At 36.7% G+C, this 20,378-nt stretch overlaps 3 protein-coding genes across 6 annotated transcripts; all 3 read right to left on the reverse strand.

The window, feature by feature from the left end:
• Positions 1–1,727: 1,727 nt before the first annotated feature.
• LOC103438573 (protein PATRONUS 1-like) lies at positions 1,728–3,898 on the reverse strand. The gene is made up of 5 exons (XM_029105156.2): positions 3,740–3,898; positions 2,914–3,012; positions 2,396–2,821; positions 2,246–2,301; positions 1,728–2,147 (listed from the first exon to the last, which is right to left on the reverse strand). The coding sequence occupies exons 2-5, from the start codon at positions 2,969–2,971 to the stop codon at positions 1,971–1,973; spliced, it is 717 nt and encodes a 238-aa protein (XP_028960989.1). The 5' UTR covers positions 2,972–3,012; positions 3,740–3,898; the 3' UTR covers positions 1,728–1,970.
• Positions 3,899–4,287: 389 nt separating this feature from the next.
• On the reverse strand, positions 4,288–13,443 carry LOC103409985 (mediator of RNA polymerase II transcription subunit 15a-like). Of its 4 annotated transcripts, XM_029105158.2 has the most exons (13): positions 13,204–13,394; positions 11,790–11,876; positions 11,276–11,390; positions 10,999–11,053; positions 10,024–10,160; positions 9,018–9,876; positions 8,149–8,219; positions 7,891–7,965; positions 6,598–7,761; positions 6,137–6,481; positions 5,036–5,221; positions 4,841–4,929; positions 4,288–4,661 (listed from the first exon to the last, which is right to left on the reverse strand). In XM_029105158.2, the coding sequence occupies exons 2-13, from the start codon at positions 11,852–11,854 to the stop codon at positions 4,454–4,456; spliced, it is 3,369 nt and encodes a 1,122-aa protein (XP_028960991.1). In that variant the 5' UTR covers positions 11,855–11,876; positions 13,204–13,394; the 3' UTR covers positions 4,288–4,453. The 4 variants fall into 4 exon arrangements, with proteins under 4 accessions (XP_028960991.1, XP_028960990.1, XP_070681269.1 ...); XM_029105157.2 differs by having other exon boundaries at positions 9,018–10,160; positions 13,204–13,443; XM_070825168.1 differs by having other exon boundaries at positions 9,018–10,160; positions 11,276–11,407.
• A 3,049-nt stretch (positions 13,444–16,492) lies between these two features.
• LOC103438574 (squalene monooxygenase SE1-like) lies at positions 16,493–19,636 on the reverse strand. The gene is made up of 7 exons (XM_008377106.4): positions 19,278–19,636; positions 18,392–18,681; positions 18,114–18,282; positions 17,788–18,006; positions 17,425–17,700; positions 16,956–17,234; positions 16,493–16,844 (listed from the first exon to the last, which is right to left on the reverse strand). Exons 1-7 carry the CDS (start codon positions 19,494–19,496, stop codon positions 16,707–16,709), a joined length of 1,590 nt encoding a protein of 529 aa, XP_008375328.2. The 5' UTR covers positions 19,497–19,636; the 3' UTR covers positions 16,493–16,706.
• Between the last annotated feature and the right edge of the window lie 742 nt (positions 19,637–20,378).

A 20,378-nucleotide genomic window follows, 5' to 3' on the forward strand; every position in this document is an offset into this window, starting at 1 on the left:
TATAAAATAATAAATAGTAATCTTTACAAAAGTACTCTTCGAATTTGTAGTTCCGTAAAACCTCCGTCGTAGCTCCGATTTCAATTCCTCTTGCGTCTATGTGTTCGCACCTTTGAGTACTTTGAGTACTTCTGGAATATAGTAAAGTAATAGTTCATACGCGTCATGAACTAGCGGTCAACGAAAGTCAATAATCTCGCCTCTAGAGCATTTTCGTCAATTCACTCTTTTAAAATTTATAAAAATGTAAAATTAGGACAGGTCATCACATAGGGGTGGTTCGGTATGGAATCCCAAACCAAAAATTTTTAGAACGGCAATTTGAAGACCAATCGCAAACCAAACTTTAGGTATTCCCAAATTTCGGGATTCCCGAAATATTTTCGGTATTTCGGGATGGTTTGGTATTCCCAAATTTCATACAAATTGAAATAGCAATCATTCATACCAAGTTGAATTAACATGCAACCAAAATAAAATAAGTAACAAACCCAAAAGTAAAAAAATAAGTTACAAACCTAATATGTTCGAAAACTAACAATACAATTTTTTGATTTCATGTTGATGAAATAAACACATTTGATGGAGGTTCATACCGGCAAATATGGCGATAAAGGGCTATGGTTACTACCTTAGACCACACCAATTATATTGCTACTATTTGTTATCAACAATTCAAATGTATAATATATATATATATATATATATATATATAATAATATTTATTATTTATTTTCGGTTTGGTATGGGATTACCGAAAGATTGAGTACACAATACCAAATCCCGTACCGAAATTTCGGGATCGGTTTGGGATTTCAACTCGAAAATTTCGGGAATTTTGGTTTGGGATCGGGATTTTTTTTTTGTTTGGTTCGGGATTTTCAGGAATTTTTTCCAGCCTAACTTATAGGTAAGAGTCATGAAATGTGTCTTGTGATGCATATTTGAAATGTTTGTGAAACGAGAAGGCTAGATGAGAACTGTTAAACCATTATTATGGGGAGTTGTGACATCAAACTTGTATCATGTCTGTTAAACCATCTTTCTCGGTGTTTTCCATGGTTCGACAGTTCCATAGGGACATATCTTCCACCTCGGAGTTTTTCTTTGATGTACACTCCAAGGCTAAAACAAGAAAAGCCCTATCAACTTGTGGAAGCAGTGATGGCCCTGTTCAAACAAGACTATAGGATTTTCCAGATTCTACTGATCATCTTCAACATTATAGTGGTCCTTGCAGTTTGCAGAAAGTAAATAACAAAGAGCACAAGATGTTTCACGAATCCAGGACAATTTACAAACATGTCAAAGATTGAGATTGTGTAGTTCGAAGGGATTCAACACTTGCCTATACCAATCAAAATCGTAATCCTAGCCGGAAACTTGACTTGCAGACAGAAAAGGCCGCGCTAGCTTCCTGTTTATATAGGGCTTGTTCTGCATTTTGCTGATACAAAACCGTTCTGGGTCTAATCGATTCAGTCTAGCTAAGATTACCACTCGCAGATGTTGTCACCACTCGCAGATGTTGTCAGGACATACAAGAAAATAATGAAAAGAAAATAATAGTTGAGCATTTTGCTGATACAAAACCGTTCTGCATTTTGCATGATGCTACAGTTTACTGTTTTGTTAATTATCCAACATCTCGTAATGAAAAGAAAATAATAATAGTTGAGCCCATGTAGATCAATACTGAAGAAACAAGGCGTGATGAAGTCAGGACATACAAGAAGTAGAGAGGGTTTGAATTGAAACTACGAATATTCAGATCCATCAATGTCTACACAATGTGCGGTCAAAACAAAACAATCAAGCATTCATCACCATAACTACATGATGCTCAGTTAACACAGCAAACAAAGAAAACATAAACCGAATTCTGCACAATCGACGAAAAGCAAACCATCCGGAAGTACTGTGATGCTCCGTCCCATGATGTACACACTTCAGAGAATAAAAATTGGGAACTATGGTGTTTCCATCAGCTTGAAGTCACAGTCGTCCCAAATCAAAAGGGAATCAGCATTGCAATTTAGTGACTTTGGAGACTTGCAACGAGGTGGAGAGTCAAGCTTGTCAGACAGCCAGGGGAAATCATGCTCAGGCATCTCTTCCAAATCCCACTCCCTCGGGGGACTCTTGGGCTGAAAAAAAAAAAAGACAAAACAAAAGCAATTGGTTACCCAACATCCAAAATACAAAATACTCCTGGAGCAAAAGAAGAATGAAATCCGAAACTTACATCATGTTTCCTTGGCAGAGGAGGTGCACTTTGAAATGAAAGCTTCTTGGAAGAACCTGAACAAAAAAAAAGATCAACTAATAAATTAAAGTGTCCCCAGATAATCATGAATTTCAAGAAACGCAAACTATTCTAAACATATAATCATACCATTATCTAGTCCAAGTGTCATCAGAAACTGATCCATGTCCATACTCTTGGTCTGTTCTTTAATGCACTCTTCATGATTGTGCAGAAATCCTTCCCCTGAAACATCATTAAGACAAAGATGCCCCTCTGCCACATCACTCACCTGCCTTGTGTTGTGCTTCTTCTTCTGCCCCTGTTCATTCTGTCTGTTTGAAATGTCAATTAGCGCCGTCCTGCTACGAGTCTGAACTGTATCCGAGACTTTAGACAAGCCTTTCTTATTGCTTGAATCATCACAAATGATTTCCTTGGAAGGCTGCTTTTGTAATGCCTGGATCAGAGCAGCAGGCTTCCCTGAATTCGATAGATCACCAAGCGGTTTCCTGCCACCAAGCCCCGCTTTCCTTTGTGATTTCAAGCCACCAACCTTCCCCACAAGAGATGCTCCTGTTGCAGATAATATAAGGGTTAACCGTATAATTATAGCCATACAGGAATTTTAGATACTGAAATAAGAGCATAACTAGACTTTCAAGTACCGTTAGCTTGAACGCTGAGATCCTGATCTCGAAAGAAACTACCAAGTTGTGATGCCATTGGTTCCCTTCTGTAGCCAATTCAATTTGATCCTCTACTAACTGTAGAAACAATCCATACGGAAACGATGGAAACTAAGCCTGTGATATAGTTCCAAACACACTACCGAAAACAAGATACAATGTAAAAAACACTCATTCAGCATATTCCTTCGCACATATAATTGAGCCTGAAGATGCTAATAGGATCACTGGTTGTAATCTCATGTGGCCTCACCTCCGACAAAGCATTCTCATCACCGCTACACTCATCTTTTGCACGTGTTGATATTAAACATTATCCGCACGCAAATAGTCGACAAGATTCTTTTAAAACACTAAAGAAATTAGACACCAAAGAACTAGGAATTCACACCTCACAAGAAATAATACTTTTTTGGGTAGTCTTGATCCTTACACTCAGGAAATACTCAAGATTAGACGTTCATCCCCGAAATTCGACGTCTTTAAAAATTAAACACTGATAGATAAAGAGAGATTACACTGTAATCATAATTAATAATATCAATTTCTTATTTAACAAACACTAAACTGAAATTAATTAGGCATTAAAGGGCCTTTCTTTCTGCAACTGTTTACCCCTACAGAAATGTTAATCGTGGGTTTCAAAGCCGAAGCCAAATAATTTACAAGTTTAAGTATGATTACAAAAACCCTAAATCAAATCAACCCTTCATATGAACCCTAAATCGATAATAATCCCAAATTATAAATTGATTGAAATATAATTAAAAACAAGAAATTAGAGATTAAAAACGAGAAATAATACCTTTGAGGGAAAACGGGTTATACGAAATAAACGAGGACGAACGCAGATTATTGAGAAATATCACGATTCACGACAGAGAAGAGATAACAACAAATTTTTGAAATTTGAGAACGGAGAGGGTAGCCGTTTGATTATAGATGGGTAGGGGTGAGTTGCAACGGTAACTTTATGTTATCATTACACTTATAACCCTCATTGGAAACTGTAATTACGAGACTGACACCCGTGCTTATCCGTTCGATTTAGACAATTTGAATCACCGCCGTCCCTTTCTCAAAATTTTCTTCTCATATAATCCGTTCGATCTAGATTTACCTTTGATGGCAAGTAAATTCATATTTTTACAATTCTAAGAGAATTACATACAACAACAATAAGTATCGTTAGTGAAGCATTTGAAGCATTTTTTTTTTTCAAGATTCACTTGTGTTTTACTAAGAATTAGTTCTAAAAATATTTTCACAAAAAACGTTATCAGTTATTTTAAAACAATTTCCAAACAAACTTGTAAATTTCAATATAAAATATTCAAAAACAAGTTTCTACAATTTGTAAACACAATCGGATAGTCAAAGTTTTGTAAGGTGACATAATTCGCAACACTTAATTTACAACATCCGGAACAAAAATAAATAAAATTAAAAATATCCAGAATCTGTACAATTAGCCCAGAATCTGAACAAGCACTGTGTTTTGGACATATAAATTGATTAATCAAGAAGCATTGAGACAGTCTTCCCACTCTCCATACTTGGAACTCAAGTTTCCTCCCCCATTCTGCTGCGCATACTCGGAGACAACGGCTCGCGCACAAACATCCCACGTCCTTGCTATCTCCCCAAGTGACAAGGGTTCTGTCAGCCTCCGGAGAGACATATTCAGCTTTGATTTTACCTTTTCTGATGGATCTTCTAGCTCATCACTGCCAGACCAACAATGGATTAGACCAAAAGGATAAACGGAAACTATACGTGCTAAATTCATTCATCCGGGATACACAAAACGATTAGACCAAAAGTTTCTAGTACATTTTCAACATCCGGAATACAACTCAAGAAATGCCTAGGCGTACACAAAATGTACGCGAGAGCAATGTCTCACCTGACTTCCACTCTCAGCTTGTCTAGAAATATGGGAGAGCACAATGGATAATTTGCAGGAACAAGCAATCGTAAAGGCTGGATGGGAAACTGCATAGACATGAAAAAGCAGTCATACTGGCATAGAATAGTCCACATGTATAGTTTAGGAATCACATTTAGACTAGCGTGTAAGACACATCGTTTGAGGTGAAACCTGCTGTGACTTCAGATTGGGACTGAGGGACACGGCAATGAAGGAGCACCGGACAATGGTTCCTTGACCACCTCTAAATTGAGCTGAGACTACTGTCGGAGGGGTATCTTCATCACTGATATCTAGTACAGTATCTATTAGTTGGTAGTTGATCGCTGTAATTTCTTCTAACAGGGTTTGATTCACCTGCAACATGTAATATATAATTATAACCATAAGGAGGCATACTCAAACCCAAAATTCTGAGATGGGAGGTAAGATTCATATTCTTTTCTATACTGCTTCTCTTTTGATTTATGTACCGACTAAACAAATTCAAAGCTAAGACTTACCCGAAGAACCCTACCAGGAGTCTTACTTTAAGAGATGTACAAAAGATTACCAGAATAGGATACCACAGAACAACTCAAAGACAATATCAAATAACTGGAATAGTGAAAAACAATCACTTTCTCTGTCTAAAAATTATGAATCAATTTCTAAAAAGTTATACCAATTAATATGCTGAAAAATCCATCACGGAATTCAACTTTCCTGGCTTAAATATGGAGATAATATATTATGCCAATAATGATGAGAAGTGAGAACTGCTATATATTTAAAAAGATGACACAAAAAAAAAAGAAAAAGAATCTACATCTCAAACAAATATGGATGAGAGAACGATTGGTAGGATTTAAAGTTTAAGAACTATTATAGAACACGTAATACATGAACTTTAATCTTTTTCATGGCATTGTCTAGGTTAGGCTATGGGCTACTATAATAAAACAACCCTAAAAGAATTGAGAGATATGACAACAGATTTCCTGTCATAGAAGTCAGACATTTGTTGAAAATGAAAGAAAGAAAATAGAAGTCAATAGTATTTGGGTACTCGAGTAGAAGAGACAGGAAGATGACCATGTTTTTGAATCAGATGGTGAAGGATATAAAAATGACTGAACCTTAACAACCAGAAGGATCACACTGATGATAATTTTTCAGCTAAATTGATTTTCTGTCGTAAACAGCATCTCCATGACATGGTACTATTATTTAGATAAATCATAATTATAAGCTTTAAACAATTAAAAAGAACCTCTCAGAGCAGCATCATACCTCAATCCTTGGCCTTTTGATATAAGATATTGCAGTTGACTCCAAGTCAAATATCTCCGTATCACTTAACTTTGAACTATCACAGATACTTCCAGTTGCTGTCGCAACGACATCAATTGGCACTGTACTTCTGCAGCGTTTCATATTTTTTGTTCCAAAGGTCATACCTTGCCATGTTAAATAACTCTTCTGCAAACTATAATTGGTCATGCCCGCTAAATCCTCACCTATTGAACCTCCAGATCCCGTAAGTGTTGCTGACCCTGATATCCTATCAGTTGTACAAACTACAGAGCCAATGTCCAAAACAGAAGCACTTAGTGCTTTAGATGACATCAAGTTCACCTGAAATGGAAAAAGAAAATTACATTTCATCTTATATATCTTAATTTTGATGTTATGCAGTAAATCCAACACTTTCTATAACAATCGAAGAGAAACTTGCAACAGTTCAAACTGACCACTTTAATTAAGCGCTGAATAGGCTGCTCAGAAGCTCTCAACTCATCAGACATTGTTGTAGATGTATCACAATGAATGACGTTACTGGACTCTTCAAGTAAGGGTGAAACAGATATCCCAGGAGTACTGATGGCAATGGGTGATGGGGATTTTGCTGCAATATTTACTTGTTCATCTCCAGCATTTGATAGGGATGAAGTATCAGAAATAGGTCTCTCTAAATCTCCCGGGACAGATGATGAAGGCAAGGGAACCGAACAAGAAGTTTTAGTAGAGCACGAGTTTATGGGATAGAAAGTCGTTCTAGCTTCTGTTAGAGGCATCGGAAGATTTTTCTTGTCAATAGTAGGACACCGAGGAACTTGTGAGCAGGAAGAACCATAAGTTTTGGGCAAAGCAGTAGGAAATGAAGCTCCAGATTGCAACCTTACCATCCCACTATGCTGTTGCATAATTTGTTTTTGTTGTACTGATTGGTGCAGCATCTCATGCCTATCTTGAAGTTCTTGCTTTGGGGTCTGAGTCTGCACATCTCGCTCTTCTTTAGGTTGTTTCAAGCACATCTCTTGAAGTGTATTACAGCTTGGCTCAAAAGCATTCACGTTTGACTGTGGTCCATGCACGGGGCTATGTGACAACAAGGCCTTAATGTTTGGTTGTTGGAGATTGCTTCTAGGAATATTTAAGGTTCCTGAGGAAACCTGCTGCACTATGTTAAATGAGCCTATCTTTCCTGAATACTTCTCAGTCGGCTGCAGGGTTGGGTGCTCAGATACAGACTTAGAATCGTTTTCCAAGTTCGTTGCATTGCTCCGCTGCATTGTTGCAGAATCCTGTGAGTTCACAGGCTGAAATGTTGGCTTCTTTTCGTCTTGCTGTGTCTGAACTGGAGAAGTTTGAGAACGAAGTTGTACGAATTGACGCATAGGGTGCACATCAGAAGATTGTTGTCCATGCTGCTGTGAGGGAGCAGAATTTCCCCTTCCACGTACACTAAGAATAGAAATAATGTACTTCTCAAATAAACCCAGACTCTCCTTGTAAGAAGGTGGAATATTGCTTTTGGGAAAACTTAGATTAGAAATGATTGTATTCACCCTATTCCTCAATGAATTAAGTTTCTCAATGCTGCCTGTTTCTGTCTGTTGAGAGATAGAGTTGAGCTGGAGAAAATTAAGAGAACTTCAACAAATAATCATAGAAACTTGTCGTCCTAAAATTTTAATGTAAGAGAGCCATTGATCAGATGTTGGATACCTAAGGCAGAAAATTTGAAGTGAAGGATAACTTACCTGCTGGAGCCTACACGTTATTGTATTATACATATCAGTCAGAGGTGTTAAATACTTGCTTTTTAGACTTTGAAGCTGCAAAGTAACATTTTAAAAAATTATTCAGTCACAGCTTTATTCTTTAATTAACTTCCCTACACAACAATGGGCTCATAGTAATTTTAGTTTTACTTAACTTCCCTACACAACAATGGGCTCATAGTAATTTTAGTTTTACTGACAAAATCAGGAAGAGAGAGAGAGAGAGAGAGAGATTACCATCTGGTAGGCATCCTCTTGCCAGTTTTCTGTGCATGAAACCCTTCTCGCAGATGAAGAAGTTAGTGTGCCTGTCAAACGAGTATAAAAAGATGGAGTGCAAGTCAATTGAGAGTAGATCTGACAGGATGAAAGCGGAAATAAGATGATGATTGCATGTAATTCTGTAAAGGGTTTTCAGAGAAACATCCATACAGAATCAAAATAAAAAGACACCCCAAGAAGTGAGCCTTTCTTTGTACAAAATTAACAATTGAGGGAAAATTTCCAAATACACAGGATTGCAGAAAATGACAATGAGTTTAAAAAGAGCGAGCTTATAACATCATTACTGCAGATATTTACATTTCCTACAAGCCAACTAATGTAGTTGGGTGGATTTTGTAGTTGTTAATAGAGCATTCAAAAGTTTCGTAATAATATTGAACGTACAAATACATAATCACATGAAAATATTTTATTGAGCCACTAAAAGATGTGAGAATCCAGAAAAATTGCAAGAGAAATTAAGCAACCAGGGCTCATACTGAAGAGAAGGTCATGTCAATCAGTAGATAACAAAACCAACAAAATGATAAGAAAATAGGTAGTCAGAACATATATTTTCAAGACAGATACCCAAATGTTACTACGAAGTTAGAACTAATTTTAACAACAAACTACATAACTTGGTGAGCTAATTTTGATTATTAGGTTGATCAGAACTAGCCTGCCCTAGTTAGAAGTTTTCCACACTTCCGGAATAAGATCATAGAAATTAGCAACTCAATAATTTATCAACAATGAATCTAGGAAGGTATTTCTACTTATTTTCTTATTTAATAAATCAACTTTTTCTGTTGATACATGATTTGGTTCCACAGTTTTACCTGATGTTTGATATGTTTGCTGCTGATCTTGTGCTGATGGATCTGGCAGTTGTTCCATCTTCTGTGGCTGTATTTGTGAGTTCAGTCGTCTCTCAAGAGAATCTGCTTGTGATTCTTGATCTTGATTTGGCAGCAGAACTGAAGCTTTATGTTGGGTTTGCCCCTGCATTTTAACCTCGCATAGGCGCATGCCTGAGCTGGCACACTCTGTTTCAAGCAGCTGTGAGCTTTGTGGCAGTACATACATATTGTTTCTTTCACTCAATTGCTCATGATGTGCACTTGAATGATTTATTTTCTGTACCTGAAACTGCTGTTGTACAGTATTCTGTTGGCATGGTAACCTGGGCTGTTGCTGGTGCAAGTTAGGGCAGCCATTTGGTTGCCCATCTAAGTGGCTCTGTTGCGTATTAGTAGCAGTCAACTTTCTCCCTATCAAATGTACTTGCTTTTGTGATTGCATTAATGGGTTCTGTGAACTTGATGACACATTTTGATGAATATCCAGAGCCACTTGTGATTGGTTTGTTTGCCTAAAGGCTATCTGTGACTGAGTCTTATTCCCCGACTGTGTTGTCTGATCAAAATAAGACATCTGATCCTGCCAAATATCAGAAAGTTGAGCAACGCGTGTCTCCGAAGGGCACATGACAGGAGTTTGCAACATAGATTTTTGAGAGGTGTGTTGCTGAGTAGGGTTTAAGAGTTTCGGTTGGTAGTGGTGCTGCGGCTGTAGTTGCTTCTGGGTTATATATGACGGTGAGATATTTTCCTGCTTTACCTGCTTATAAAGATGAGGATTTAGCTGCTCATGGTTCTGCTGAGAAACAATCTGGGGTGAATTTTGTCTCCCTTGCTCCTGTCTCAAATTATTGACAGAAATATTAAAAGGTTGGCCACACCCTGATAAATTTCCTACAGACCTTTGTGAATTACCAAACACACTCTGCAAATTGGAATTTTCACTAGCATTGTTTGGCAAAGCAACGTGAGGCGAAATACTGACAGTGGGCCGTGCAGATGCTAAATTAGTAACGACTCCACCAGATGCATTGTTATCTTGAACATTAGGCAATGAATGTTGTTCATGTGCTTGGGACAGAGTTGTGGCTTGAACAGAAATCGATTGGCCTTGCTTACCACCTTGGAGATGAATACCATACGATGTTATTATAAAATAATGATAAAAAAAGATTAATTAATTCAAATTTTGAAGAATACAAGAAATATATGTAGGAGATCCTGAACTGGAATCCTAGTAATTACAAGTTCCCATTGTAAGTTCAACTCCTGATGTTAGGCATTATAATGGTTGGTTGAAGTACACATGCGACAAGTATTAGAATATAAAATAATCCTTGTCCCATGTCGGAGCACAAGCTTCTGAGAATATAGTGACCAACAAATTCATCACTATTCAAAATGTAAATATTCTTCTGTCACTACTGAAAAAATAGTATCACTTGGGAAAGCAAATGACTTGAAGATACACACACACACACACACACACACACACACACACACACACATACACACACCAGAGAGAGAAAGAGAGAGAGAGAGAGAGAGAGAGAGAGAGAGAGAGAGAGATTTGATATCTCAAGCTTCCAGTGTAAGCATAGACCTTTTGCAAATGTTCATAGAAAAGCTTCTTGTAGCCACCAAAGATATAAAAAACAGTTCTCAGATTTTCCCTATAAAAACCACAAATGATCTCCTGTTTCATGATTTAAAAAAAATTTGATTATGTTGCCAGGGAAGATGATATCATGTGTACCCAACAAAGATATAGCTAACATTACATTTCATGTTAACACCATTCCAGATTTAAGGAAAAAATATATATAACCCACTTTTGTTTTCTTCTTTAAAATGAAGGCGAGCATACATAATGCACATAAACAGTCTATTTTAGAAGCAAAACTTCAAACAATCTGATATTGCTAAACTCAATAATTTAGTTTTCAAAATAATGGCATACCTGGATTCAAGTTTTTTGACTCCAACCTCGATTTGATCCGCATTATATAGTCTTGCTAAATTAAACAAGAAATGTTTATTTCAGGCTGATAAAAAAATATTTACTCAACTATTCTTTCTAATCAGCATATATATAAAAAAAGCGTCAGTGAACTGCAGAGATTTATCTTCTAGGTTTATTTCCAAATTAAACATAGGTTGTTAGGTTCGAGAGGGGAAATTCTGAAAATAACAGAAATATAAGCTTGAGAAGAAAGGCATCTCATAACTTAAGTTACCTGGTCTCTGGCAACCATATAAACCTTTTCCTCGAAATTTACAGCTATCCTCTTGTAATCAGACATATGTTTCTCGTGCTCAGAATATGGAAAACGCTTCATTAAGCTACTTATACTGCATGAGAAATTGTTCTGGAGTCATGCCGACCAATGAAATTACAAAATTAATTATATTCGTAAACTAATCAGAACCCGCTTAGTAAAATAACAGTATCGTAATACATATTTAGTCAATCCGATTCTCATAACTTGGCTTAAAAATTTCATATCTAGTTCAGAAGATATATTAAATATTTCCCTTCCAGGCTTGTCAATTGGTCATCCTGAAGCTCACCCAAGTTCAGCCATCATAAAGCTTATCACCTCAAAATTGAATTTTCAGGTACTTAAACAAGTTTTAAAGTACTAATCCAAAAATCTAATGATAAGACAGAATCAAAGTAATAAGAAAAGGAAAAACCCTTACGGGGGACTTCAAATGATGCTTTGATATGAATAATGCAATTCAACTTACATCTTGTTCACAACTTTTTCTCGAGACTCTGCAGGAAATTTAGTTCTCCAATTGACTGGATCCATATTGTGTTCAGCTTGAGCGCGCCTTTAATATAGAGAATCCATAAACAACAGACATTTTGTAAGGTTTAAAGCTATGTAAAGGACTTCACAAGCAATTACATTCAAAAGAAAAAATGGCATGTACAGAAATGCAAACATTGAGGAGAGCTATATAAGCTTTCATAAAACACCCTCCCAAATGACAACCTACATGTTATTTATCGTACAATATATACATGCATTTTTCTCTGTTAAACACTTCCATCAGTTCAGGTAAATAAAGCCACATACAAAGCATATCTATAGGAAGCATCTCCAATGACTAGATTTAAATAAAATCACTTGCACCGCACTTAATCAAATGATGAAAAACCATGTTTAGTAAAGACAAGTGCCAAGTCTATCTCCCTGTACAATGGGAGACTAAAACTTAAAATCAACTTAAAATCATTTATAAAAAATATTGAGATATGACTTACATGATCCTATCCTATGTTTATGTTTTATGTGATGTAATTTTACTTTTGTCCAAGACTACATTGTTTTAGGATTGCATTAGATTATTTTATGGTTAGCGGGTAACTTTCTGAGAGCGAGCCTTGGCGCAACGGAAAAGTTTGTGGAAACAGCCTCTTTGCAAAGCATAGATGGAGAACCACCACTAAACCTCCAAAAAGGTAGCTTATTCCAAAATGCATTTTACCCTGTTTTGAGTTTCACTATTTTTTTTTCTTCTTAAACTGTAGAAACCCTCATCCCCCCCAACACAAACAACCCGCCCCCACCAAAGTCTCAATTGCGCTCTTTCGCTCTCTTCTTCTTCCCCTCCCCTTTTCTGTTGTTGAATTAATAAATAAATTGGCGAATGGGTTGTGGCTTTGGCTCCCCTTCTCCAAAACCCCAACAGTTTTCTGATTTTGAAAACTGAAACAAACAGGAAAATTAAAATAACTGGAAAAGTTGCCAAGCGACATCTTGGTGTTTCATACTTCTGTCATCTAAGCATTTTGCCTAAAAGTATATTAACTTCAGAGATTTCTCCCAATTCCGGGACGACATTGCGAGAAAAACTCTCAACAAAAACATCCCCCACCCCAAAACAAATCAATTTAACTAAACCAGTAGCGGCATTAACTCGAACAGAAACATAGCATCTCCAATAAAACCTCAAAAACAAGTGCAGTAAAAATCCCCCAAAAAAAAAAAAAAAAAAAAACAACAAATTTAACCAATCAAATTAATAAATTTAACATACACATAACCAATTCACAAAATCATCACCCAGTAAACCCCAGAAAACGCAGGCACCCAAATAAAAAGTTCAAAAAAATTAAAAACCAGAATTAAAAATCTACAGAAGGATTTTATACCTATTTTGGGTCTTCACAAAAAGCGCTGGCGAGAGTATCGGTTGAGAAATCGGAGATTGACACAATCGGAAAAAGGGTTTTGCGGAGGACTCGCGGCTGAGGAAAGGGCGACTGATCGACTGCGTGCTCAAAAGACTCTTTCCTTTCCCGCCGCGTGTAGTTTACTGCATGAGAGTGTGTTATACAGTGTAACCGTGCGTAGGTAGGTATGCTTGACAAGCAAGGAATTAGTATTCGTGTGGACTTGCCACAGGTCAAGGTCAATAGATATAAAATCCCCGCCAAAGCGTGGATACCGTTCAAGTTGGGAAGTTGGGTCGCATATTGGATTTACTATTTTTTTTTTTTTTTTGTTTTTTAGTCGTTGCACACGTCCAAAGAACGTTTCACATCTTTTTTGTTAGATGTTTTGCGTTTTCTAAGAACGCTACACGTCGTTTATGTCACATATTTCACATTTTGTACAAGCGTTATGTGTCTGTTTTATCGGTTTTCGTTGCACATATCCAAAGAACGTTAAACCAATCTGTCATGTTTCCAGATAGATGATTTTTAAATGGCTCGTAATGGTAAGAACATCAATAGTGTAGATATACATCTTTTTGAAATTGGGTACATTGCGCATCTCTTAAGAATGTTATGCATTTGTAATGTTGGATTTCATTAGACATCTACTAAGAGCATTACAACCACTCGGTCAAATTTGTTTTAGGCAATATTCTAAAATATTCTTATCCAAAGAAAAGAGGCTTCAAACTCTAGTGGAACCGACACACTGTTTTAACCAAGTGACCAAACCAATATATGAGTCACTTTGTCATTTTTAAATATTTCTGATTTTTGAATTTTAGGGGTCCAGTTTTGTTATCCTTTACTCGCATGTTTCTTTCAACTAATACTCATATTTAAAAATAGACATGATATTCATCAAGTAGATAAATTTTACAACCTTAATGGTTAACATATTCCTCTTCAACCCATTGTGTCTCCTATTCAAACCTTCTCTCTCCTTTTATATAGAATATCGCTTATAATAAAAAGAAATAATAGACATGATATTCAACAAGTAGAGAAATTCTACATTATTCTTTAAAAAAAATTTGTATAGCTACCTTTTGTTTTAATAAAGTTATATCATAATTATCGAAGTTTATTATCCAATGTAATTACATAATAATTGTGAGGCTATCAAATGATATTGGTATTGCACCACCAACATGGATTATTACATCGTAAACTGTTAGATGTATGCCTTAAAAGAAGAAGTAATATAAAGAAGTTGGATTAAAAAGACATTCTTATGTTTATCCTAATCGGCGAGGAATTGAGTGATTTAAATGACAAAGACGTATCCTGTCAAAGTTAAAATAGCCTAGGGTAGCTACTTAATAGTATTCCTCTTCATTTATAAGTGAGAAGTCTTAGGTTCAGCTCTCGCTAAAGGTTAATTTAAACCATATTATTGCTAACTCATTGTGAGACTAAACACACCCTCTCTCCCTTAGTATAAATAATATCGTTTGTTCAAAAAATAAAATAAAATAACCTAAGGCATTTCAAGAGGCTAGTTTAGCCCCAGCTTGTACCGAGGACTCCTTAAGGGGCCAATACTCGGTGTCAACGACTTCATGCCGCACTGGAGTGATCCAATACGTGGTTTCGCACATTCCACCACTTTTATCGGTTATGACTAGAACTCTAGGCTCCTAAACTTCTAACTCATAGCTTTACTTAAGGTTTTAAAAGAAGTTAGGCACTAGTCGGGTGGCGGGCTGGGGTCTAGTGCTTAGGCGGACTAAGCGGATTTAAGTAAATCTATTATATTTTGTGTAAATAAGTATATGTTTATACTTAAAAATTAAATGAGTGCTTATGTACTTAAAAAAATATATTTTGAATAAATAATTATAAATATGGATATATGTGTAAAGTTTAAGGGCTTTGTATGTTAGTTTCGTAGTTTTTTTCAAACCCATTCAACAAGTGGGATGTTAGGTGGCACGTTGGTATTGGGCAACAGTTAAAAATATGTTTGTCACATGGGATTGGCAGATGAAGTTTTCCTATGCATCGTCTTCTTCCTCGAAAAAAAGCTGTGTTCCTCGTTCTCCAAATTAAAAACAGAGGCCCTGCGTCTTTCCTTTCTCAACCATGCTTAGACCTACTGAGCCTCCAGCACCTGCCTAGGCACCCTAGTTGCAGCCTACTTATTCTCTTCTCCTATTTTCCTCTCGATTTGGATCGAATCGGGATGGATGACCACCGTGTAGCGACTAGGCGGCCACCTAGGCCGATTTGTAGAACATTGGCTTTACTTTAGACACTGTAGCTATAAACTTTATTTATGATAGAATTGGTAGTCAATAAAAATCATCACCTAACACTTTTTAGCGTCTAACCTCTTTTACCATTAGAGCAATAAAAATTTGAAAGGCAAGATTTCATAAATAGTGTCACTTTTGGGGCTAGATTTCGTCTTTAGTCCCTGACTCTTGCCCCTACCATTAGACATGCTCTAATAGACCGCACACCCATAGATTGGGATGAACACCAAATGATGAAGCAATTAATTAATTAGATTAATTTTTTTTTTTAACAAACAATATTATTTTCTACATTAAGAGATGGAGGAGTGGGCTGAGCTTCACAATAACCTAGTAATATTGTGGTTTAAATTTGGATGGAGGTAGAAATTAATTGAAAAAAAAATCAATTAATTAAATTGACGTTTATACGTCTATATTGGGCCTTAAAATAGTTTTCAGATTAGCTTAGTACATAGGGCACTCATTGGGCTTGATTTAAGTTGTAAAATGACTTTAGAGTACAAAGGTAGCCCAAGAGACCCACTCATTGGGCTTTTGTTTCGGAAAACTGGCCATTTCGCCAAATTTTAACATGTGGATACATCCACAATTTAGATCTTTGATCTTTAAAGGGAATTTAGTTTATTTCACATGGTTTTTGCTTCCACCGGATCTAGCTTTACACGTTGATTTAATTGCTAGATCTTGTCATACATGTTATATTATATGTTAAATTTTGAAGTCTCAAGCACGATCTCCCTATGAACATTTTCTTACAGTATAAGCATAAGTTATTATTAGTGGACATTAAGAAAAACAAATACAAGTGTTTTAATTAAAATATGAATGAACGACATGGTGGAACACTGCCACTTTCCTAATGAATTCTAAACAATACAGAATGCCTCCAAGATTTTACCCAAGATTTTCCCCAAAAGAAAAGTAGTTGAAAGTTGAAACTTGCAAGAGTTGAAGACTTCACGTGTGGAACAAATTAAGTCAAACATTGAAAAAAATATGTCTAGGTTAACTACGAACTGCAAGAGTTTGATACAAGTTTCTTGCAGAATAACAAATGCTAAAAAGAATTGAGAAACATAATTGCTCGGCTTTCTTTCCTAATTTCAGCTTTGATCCCTCACCTTGTTTGCGAGGGTAAATGCTAATATGATACAAGTATTTTGTTTGGTTTTTCTCTTAACATTTAAGCTTCGTTCTTGTTTCGATTCTTCTGTGAACAGGAGGAGCTCTGTAATATGCTGGCATTGTTGCAGGAAAGAACATCTGTCTAACTCCTTCGGCTTTAATAATCGGGAATATGATTCCTGATGCACTCTGAAAATTGAAAACCAAAAGATTAGTTAGCGATTCATGTTTGTATTGTTTGTAATATGACTTATAACAAGCTTGCAGATGAGAAGGTACTGGGAAAATGAGTAAACATACCACGATCAATCTAGCCCCTAACCACATCCGTTTCGGTGTAGGGAATGGAATCATTAAGCGGCCGACTCCATAGACAGCCACAGCAAAGAAATGGAGAAACAGGCTGACTGGACAAGGGTTAAGACCGGAGAGTAGAGATATTGGTCCATTTGAACAGATGCCGCCAAGGCTCAAGTAGTCGAAACATGCTTCACGCATTTCCTGTCTTGCGAGGTCAGGCGAAGCACAAAACACCTTGTAAAGGGCACCGGCCAATGTGTTTATAGTAGATGACACAGGCTGCAATGAAAATTAACTAATTTCATCAGACACATTTCCACATGCATGATAATATGCTCTCGCCAAGATATATATATCTGACTTGTTATGTTGTCAAATTGTGAATCAGTGCTTGACGTAACAACATAACATGTCAGACTGTCTGATAAGAGAGAATTTTAATTTACATATCGTAAATGCAGCAATATACCTTGCGGAGCGTGTAAAATGATTCGAGATAATCGCACAAAGCAGGTGCATCGTTGAAGTCACTTAGGGGTCTCAAAAGATCCCTGAGAAGAACAATGTCGGAAAGAGCCACAGTCATCCCTCCTCCAGTTAAAGGGTGTCTCATGTTGAAAGCATCCCCCAATAAAATTGCGCCAGGGGTGGGCTGAGGAGCAGCCGGCATGCTTTTGTTTTGCATTGTTCTGATGATTCCTTTATCAACCGCTGCTAGAAAAGCCTTTAAGAGCTGATGGGGAACCTGAAGAGACAAATTCAGCAGATTAGTCCCTTTCGGTCGAAATGAATGACATTGAAATTTAATAAAGTCAAGCAAAATAATAAATACCTGAGGAGCCACCACAGTTTTCAAATACTGAGCCATTTCACCGTTAGCTACTGATGGTACTTTTGTGCCGGGTACATCTACCAAACAACGAACCTCGGTACTACTAATAGGATAAAACAAGATGGGGGAAGGGTCTCCCAAAATCACATGTCCATGGTTTGCATGAGGAAGCTCACAGTTCTCCAAGATCAAACCGACAAAGCAGGATGGATTTTCAATCTGCAGTATTTAGAGAAGTTAGTCTTGTTGGTCTATAATAGCAAACACTTCAATGCTAAAATATAAAAGAAATGTTCGAATTCTAAAGACTGAAATCAATGAATTACATTGGGAGTAGAGATAGAGCGGCGCAGATTTGAAAAGCAGCCATCGCATACTATGGTTAGCGGAGCATATGTTCTCATCTCCTCTCCGGCCTTGTTCTTGTACATCACTCCTCTGATAATGCCATTTTCTTCAATTAGTGTTGTCACTGTTCCTTGTTCCATTTTCACACTGCAAAGAAAACACTGTCAGACATGAATAAGAGGTACAAAACAATCACAGCCAAGAAATCATGATGACCTTCTCATCATACTCAGAAGGAAAATGGGAATTTACGTACTTTGAAAGAGTTGCAGCCCTTTCGCGCATTCTTTGGATGAAACGTCCATTGTGGAAACTTCTCCCGGCGATATCTGAACTATATGTTTCTAAGGGATATGACAGTTTTGTGTCATTGCCATTTTTGTAAAGGGCATAACCAAACACTTTTTGAGCATCAATGGACTCATTAGCACAATCTTCAAGACCTAATTCAATCAACTTGAGATAGCCTCCAGGTTGCAATAGTTCACCAACAATTCTGTCTGGCTCGTTCAAGTCTCTTTCGATCACATGTACACGCCGTCCTTCCTATATTTAACAAGAACCAAAACTCAGGATTAACTCAAAAGGCTACATAATTACAACTTTAATTAAGCTCCGCTAGGACAAGAAGATCCGAATGCTTAATTAGCCAAACGAATGACAGTTACAAACTGCCATAAACCAAAGTTTAGCTGTGTGAACAAGACTATATACGGTTTGGACTGCACTATTGGAATTAGCACCCCACATTAGAGCCAACTCATAAAGATAAAAACAAAGAAATTGGCTTTGATAACTTCATTTATTGACTGAATCCTCCATTGTACGGTTTATATAAATGCTACAAATGTTAGTGAGAAACATTTAAAAAGCGCGTTTAGGGTAATATTAAGGTCCATTCTTGTTATCCCTGGTTAAAAACGATGTTTCAAGCATTGTTAACTATGAAATCGGGTTTTAATTAAGAAAAAAATGAATCAATAAAATGTCAAAAAATAGCTAGAGTTGAAAAACTATAATGCTAATAACGATTGACGATGATTACGATTTCTATTGAACATTCATTCATCTTAAAAAAAGAAAAGAAAATATAAACTAGAGAATGTAGATTATGAAGATAAAGAGAGAGAAATGATGATCACCTTCCCAAGAGTGTAAGCAAGAGCAGCACCAGCAACTCCAGCACCAACAATGACAACATCAGTATTTTTCTCAATCTCCGTCTCCAAAAAAACACCAGTTTCAGAAACATTCGCGACGTCTTCCTTCTTCTTTTCGCTGTAGGTGGTGTTTATGATGAGGAAGAAAACAGAACTCAACAAAGAAACCAGGACACCAGCAAGAACATACTCATAAACCATAATTTAATTAATTAATCTTTACGATTTAGTGTTTTTGTTTGTCTAGAATTTGGTTGTGAAGGTGAAGTGCTTGATGCTTATGATGGAAGTTGAAGGGCGTTTATATAGAATGGGAGACTGCAGTTGGTAACTTGGTAGGCAACTGCCGCGGTGTTTCTGGCCATTTTTTTATTAATGAATTTTAGCAGCGTGTGGATTATGTGAAAATCGTGTGGGCAAGAGGACAAAAATACAGTCACTTGGGGGACAATTTAATGGTGTCACACTCATTTTTGCATTATTTGATTTTGATTACAGCTAATCTTTTTATTTCACTTGTCCAAAGTTATATAGAAACATATTGTGTATATATATATATATATCTCCGAGGTTTTTCTTTAATTTAATCTTCTTCTTTTTTTTCGCAAAAAAAATAATATATATATATATATGCACATATATATAAGCAGTACGTAAGGTTCTAAAAGTCGCTAGGCGCTAGTCGGGCGCCTAGGCGGACTAGGCGGATTTAAGTAAATCTATCATATTTCATGTAAATAAGTGTCTGCTTCTACTTGAAATATATATAATTTCATCATAAACTACAAAATAGAATGCATATATATCATGAAGTATTGGAACATAATGAAAACATGTGAAATAAGGATATAATGTTTGTTCATTCAAGTATGCAACAAGTCTCTTACAATTTATTGGAAAAAAACAAAATGCAAAATGAAAGTTATGTATTTTCTGTCTTGGTGAGTTGCAACCTAAGCGGGTCTAGGCGGGTGCCTAGGTGGGCTAGGCGGGCTAGGCGGGTGCTTAGGTGGTCTAGGCGGGTGCTTAGGTGGTCTAGGCGGTGGGCTGGGGCCTAGGCATTAATCGGGGCGGTGGGCTGGG

The sequence above is a fragment of the Malus domestica genome, chromosome 07 (genome assembly GCF_042453785.1).
Source record: "Malus domestica chromosome 07, GDT2T_hap1".
In the NCBI taxonomy this organism is placed as follows: Eukaryota; Viridiplantae; Streptophyta; class Magnoliopsida; order Rosales; family Rosaceae; genus Malus; species Malus domestica.

Coding starts and splice junctions, on each gene's coding strand:
- LOC103409985 (XM_029105157.2), bottom strand. CDS start 11,854: ATGGATCCAGTCAATTGGAGAACTAAATTTCCTGCAGAGTCTCGAGAA. Junction 11,391..11,789: donor GAAAAAGTTGTGAACAAGAT/GTAAGTTGAATT, acceptor TTTCTCATGCAG/TATAAGTAGCTTAATGAAGC. Junction 4,662..4,840: donor AAGCTGAGAGTGGAAGTCAG/GTGAGACATTGC, acceptor TTGGTCTGGCAG/TGATGAGCTAGAAGATCCAT.
- LOC103438573 (XM_029105156.2), bottom strand. CDS start 2,971: ATGGCATCACAACTTGGTAGTTTCTTTCGAGATCAGGATCTCAGCGTT. Junction 2,822..2,913: donor TCTCAGCGTTCAAGCTAACG/GTACTTGAAAGT, acceptor TATCTGCAACAG/GAGCATCTCTTGTGGGGAAG. Junction 2,302..2,395: donor GACACTTGGACTAGATAATG/GTATGATTATAT, acceptor TTTTTTGTTCAG/GTTCTTCCAAGAAGCTTTCA.
- LOC103438574 (XM_008377106.4), bottom strand. CDS start 19,496: ATGGTTTATGAGTATGTTCTTGCTGGTGTCCTGGTTTCTTTGTTGAGT. Junction 18,283..18,391: donor AGGGCTGCAACTCTTTCAAA/GTACGTAAATTC, acceptor TTTTCTTTGCAG/TGTGAAAATGGAACAAGGAA. Junction 16,845..16,955: donor TAGGGGCTAGATTGATCGTG/GTATGTTTACTC, acceptor TTCAATTTTCAG/AGTGCATCAGGAATCATATT.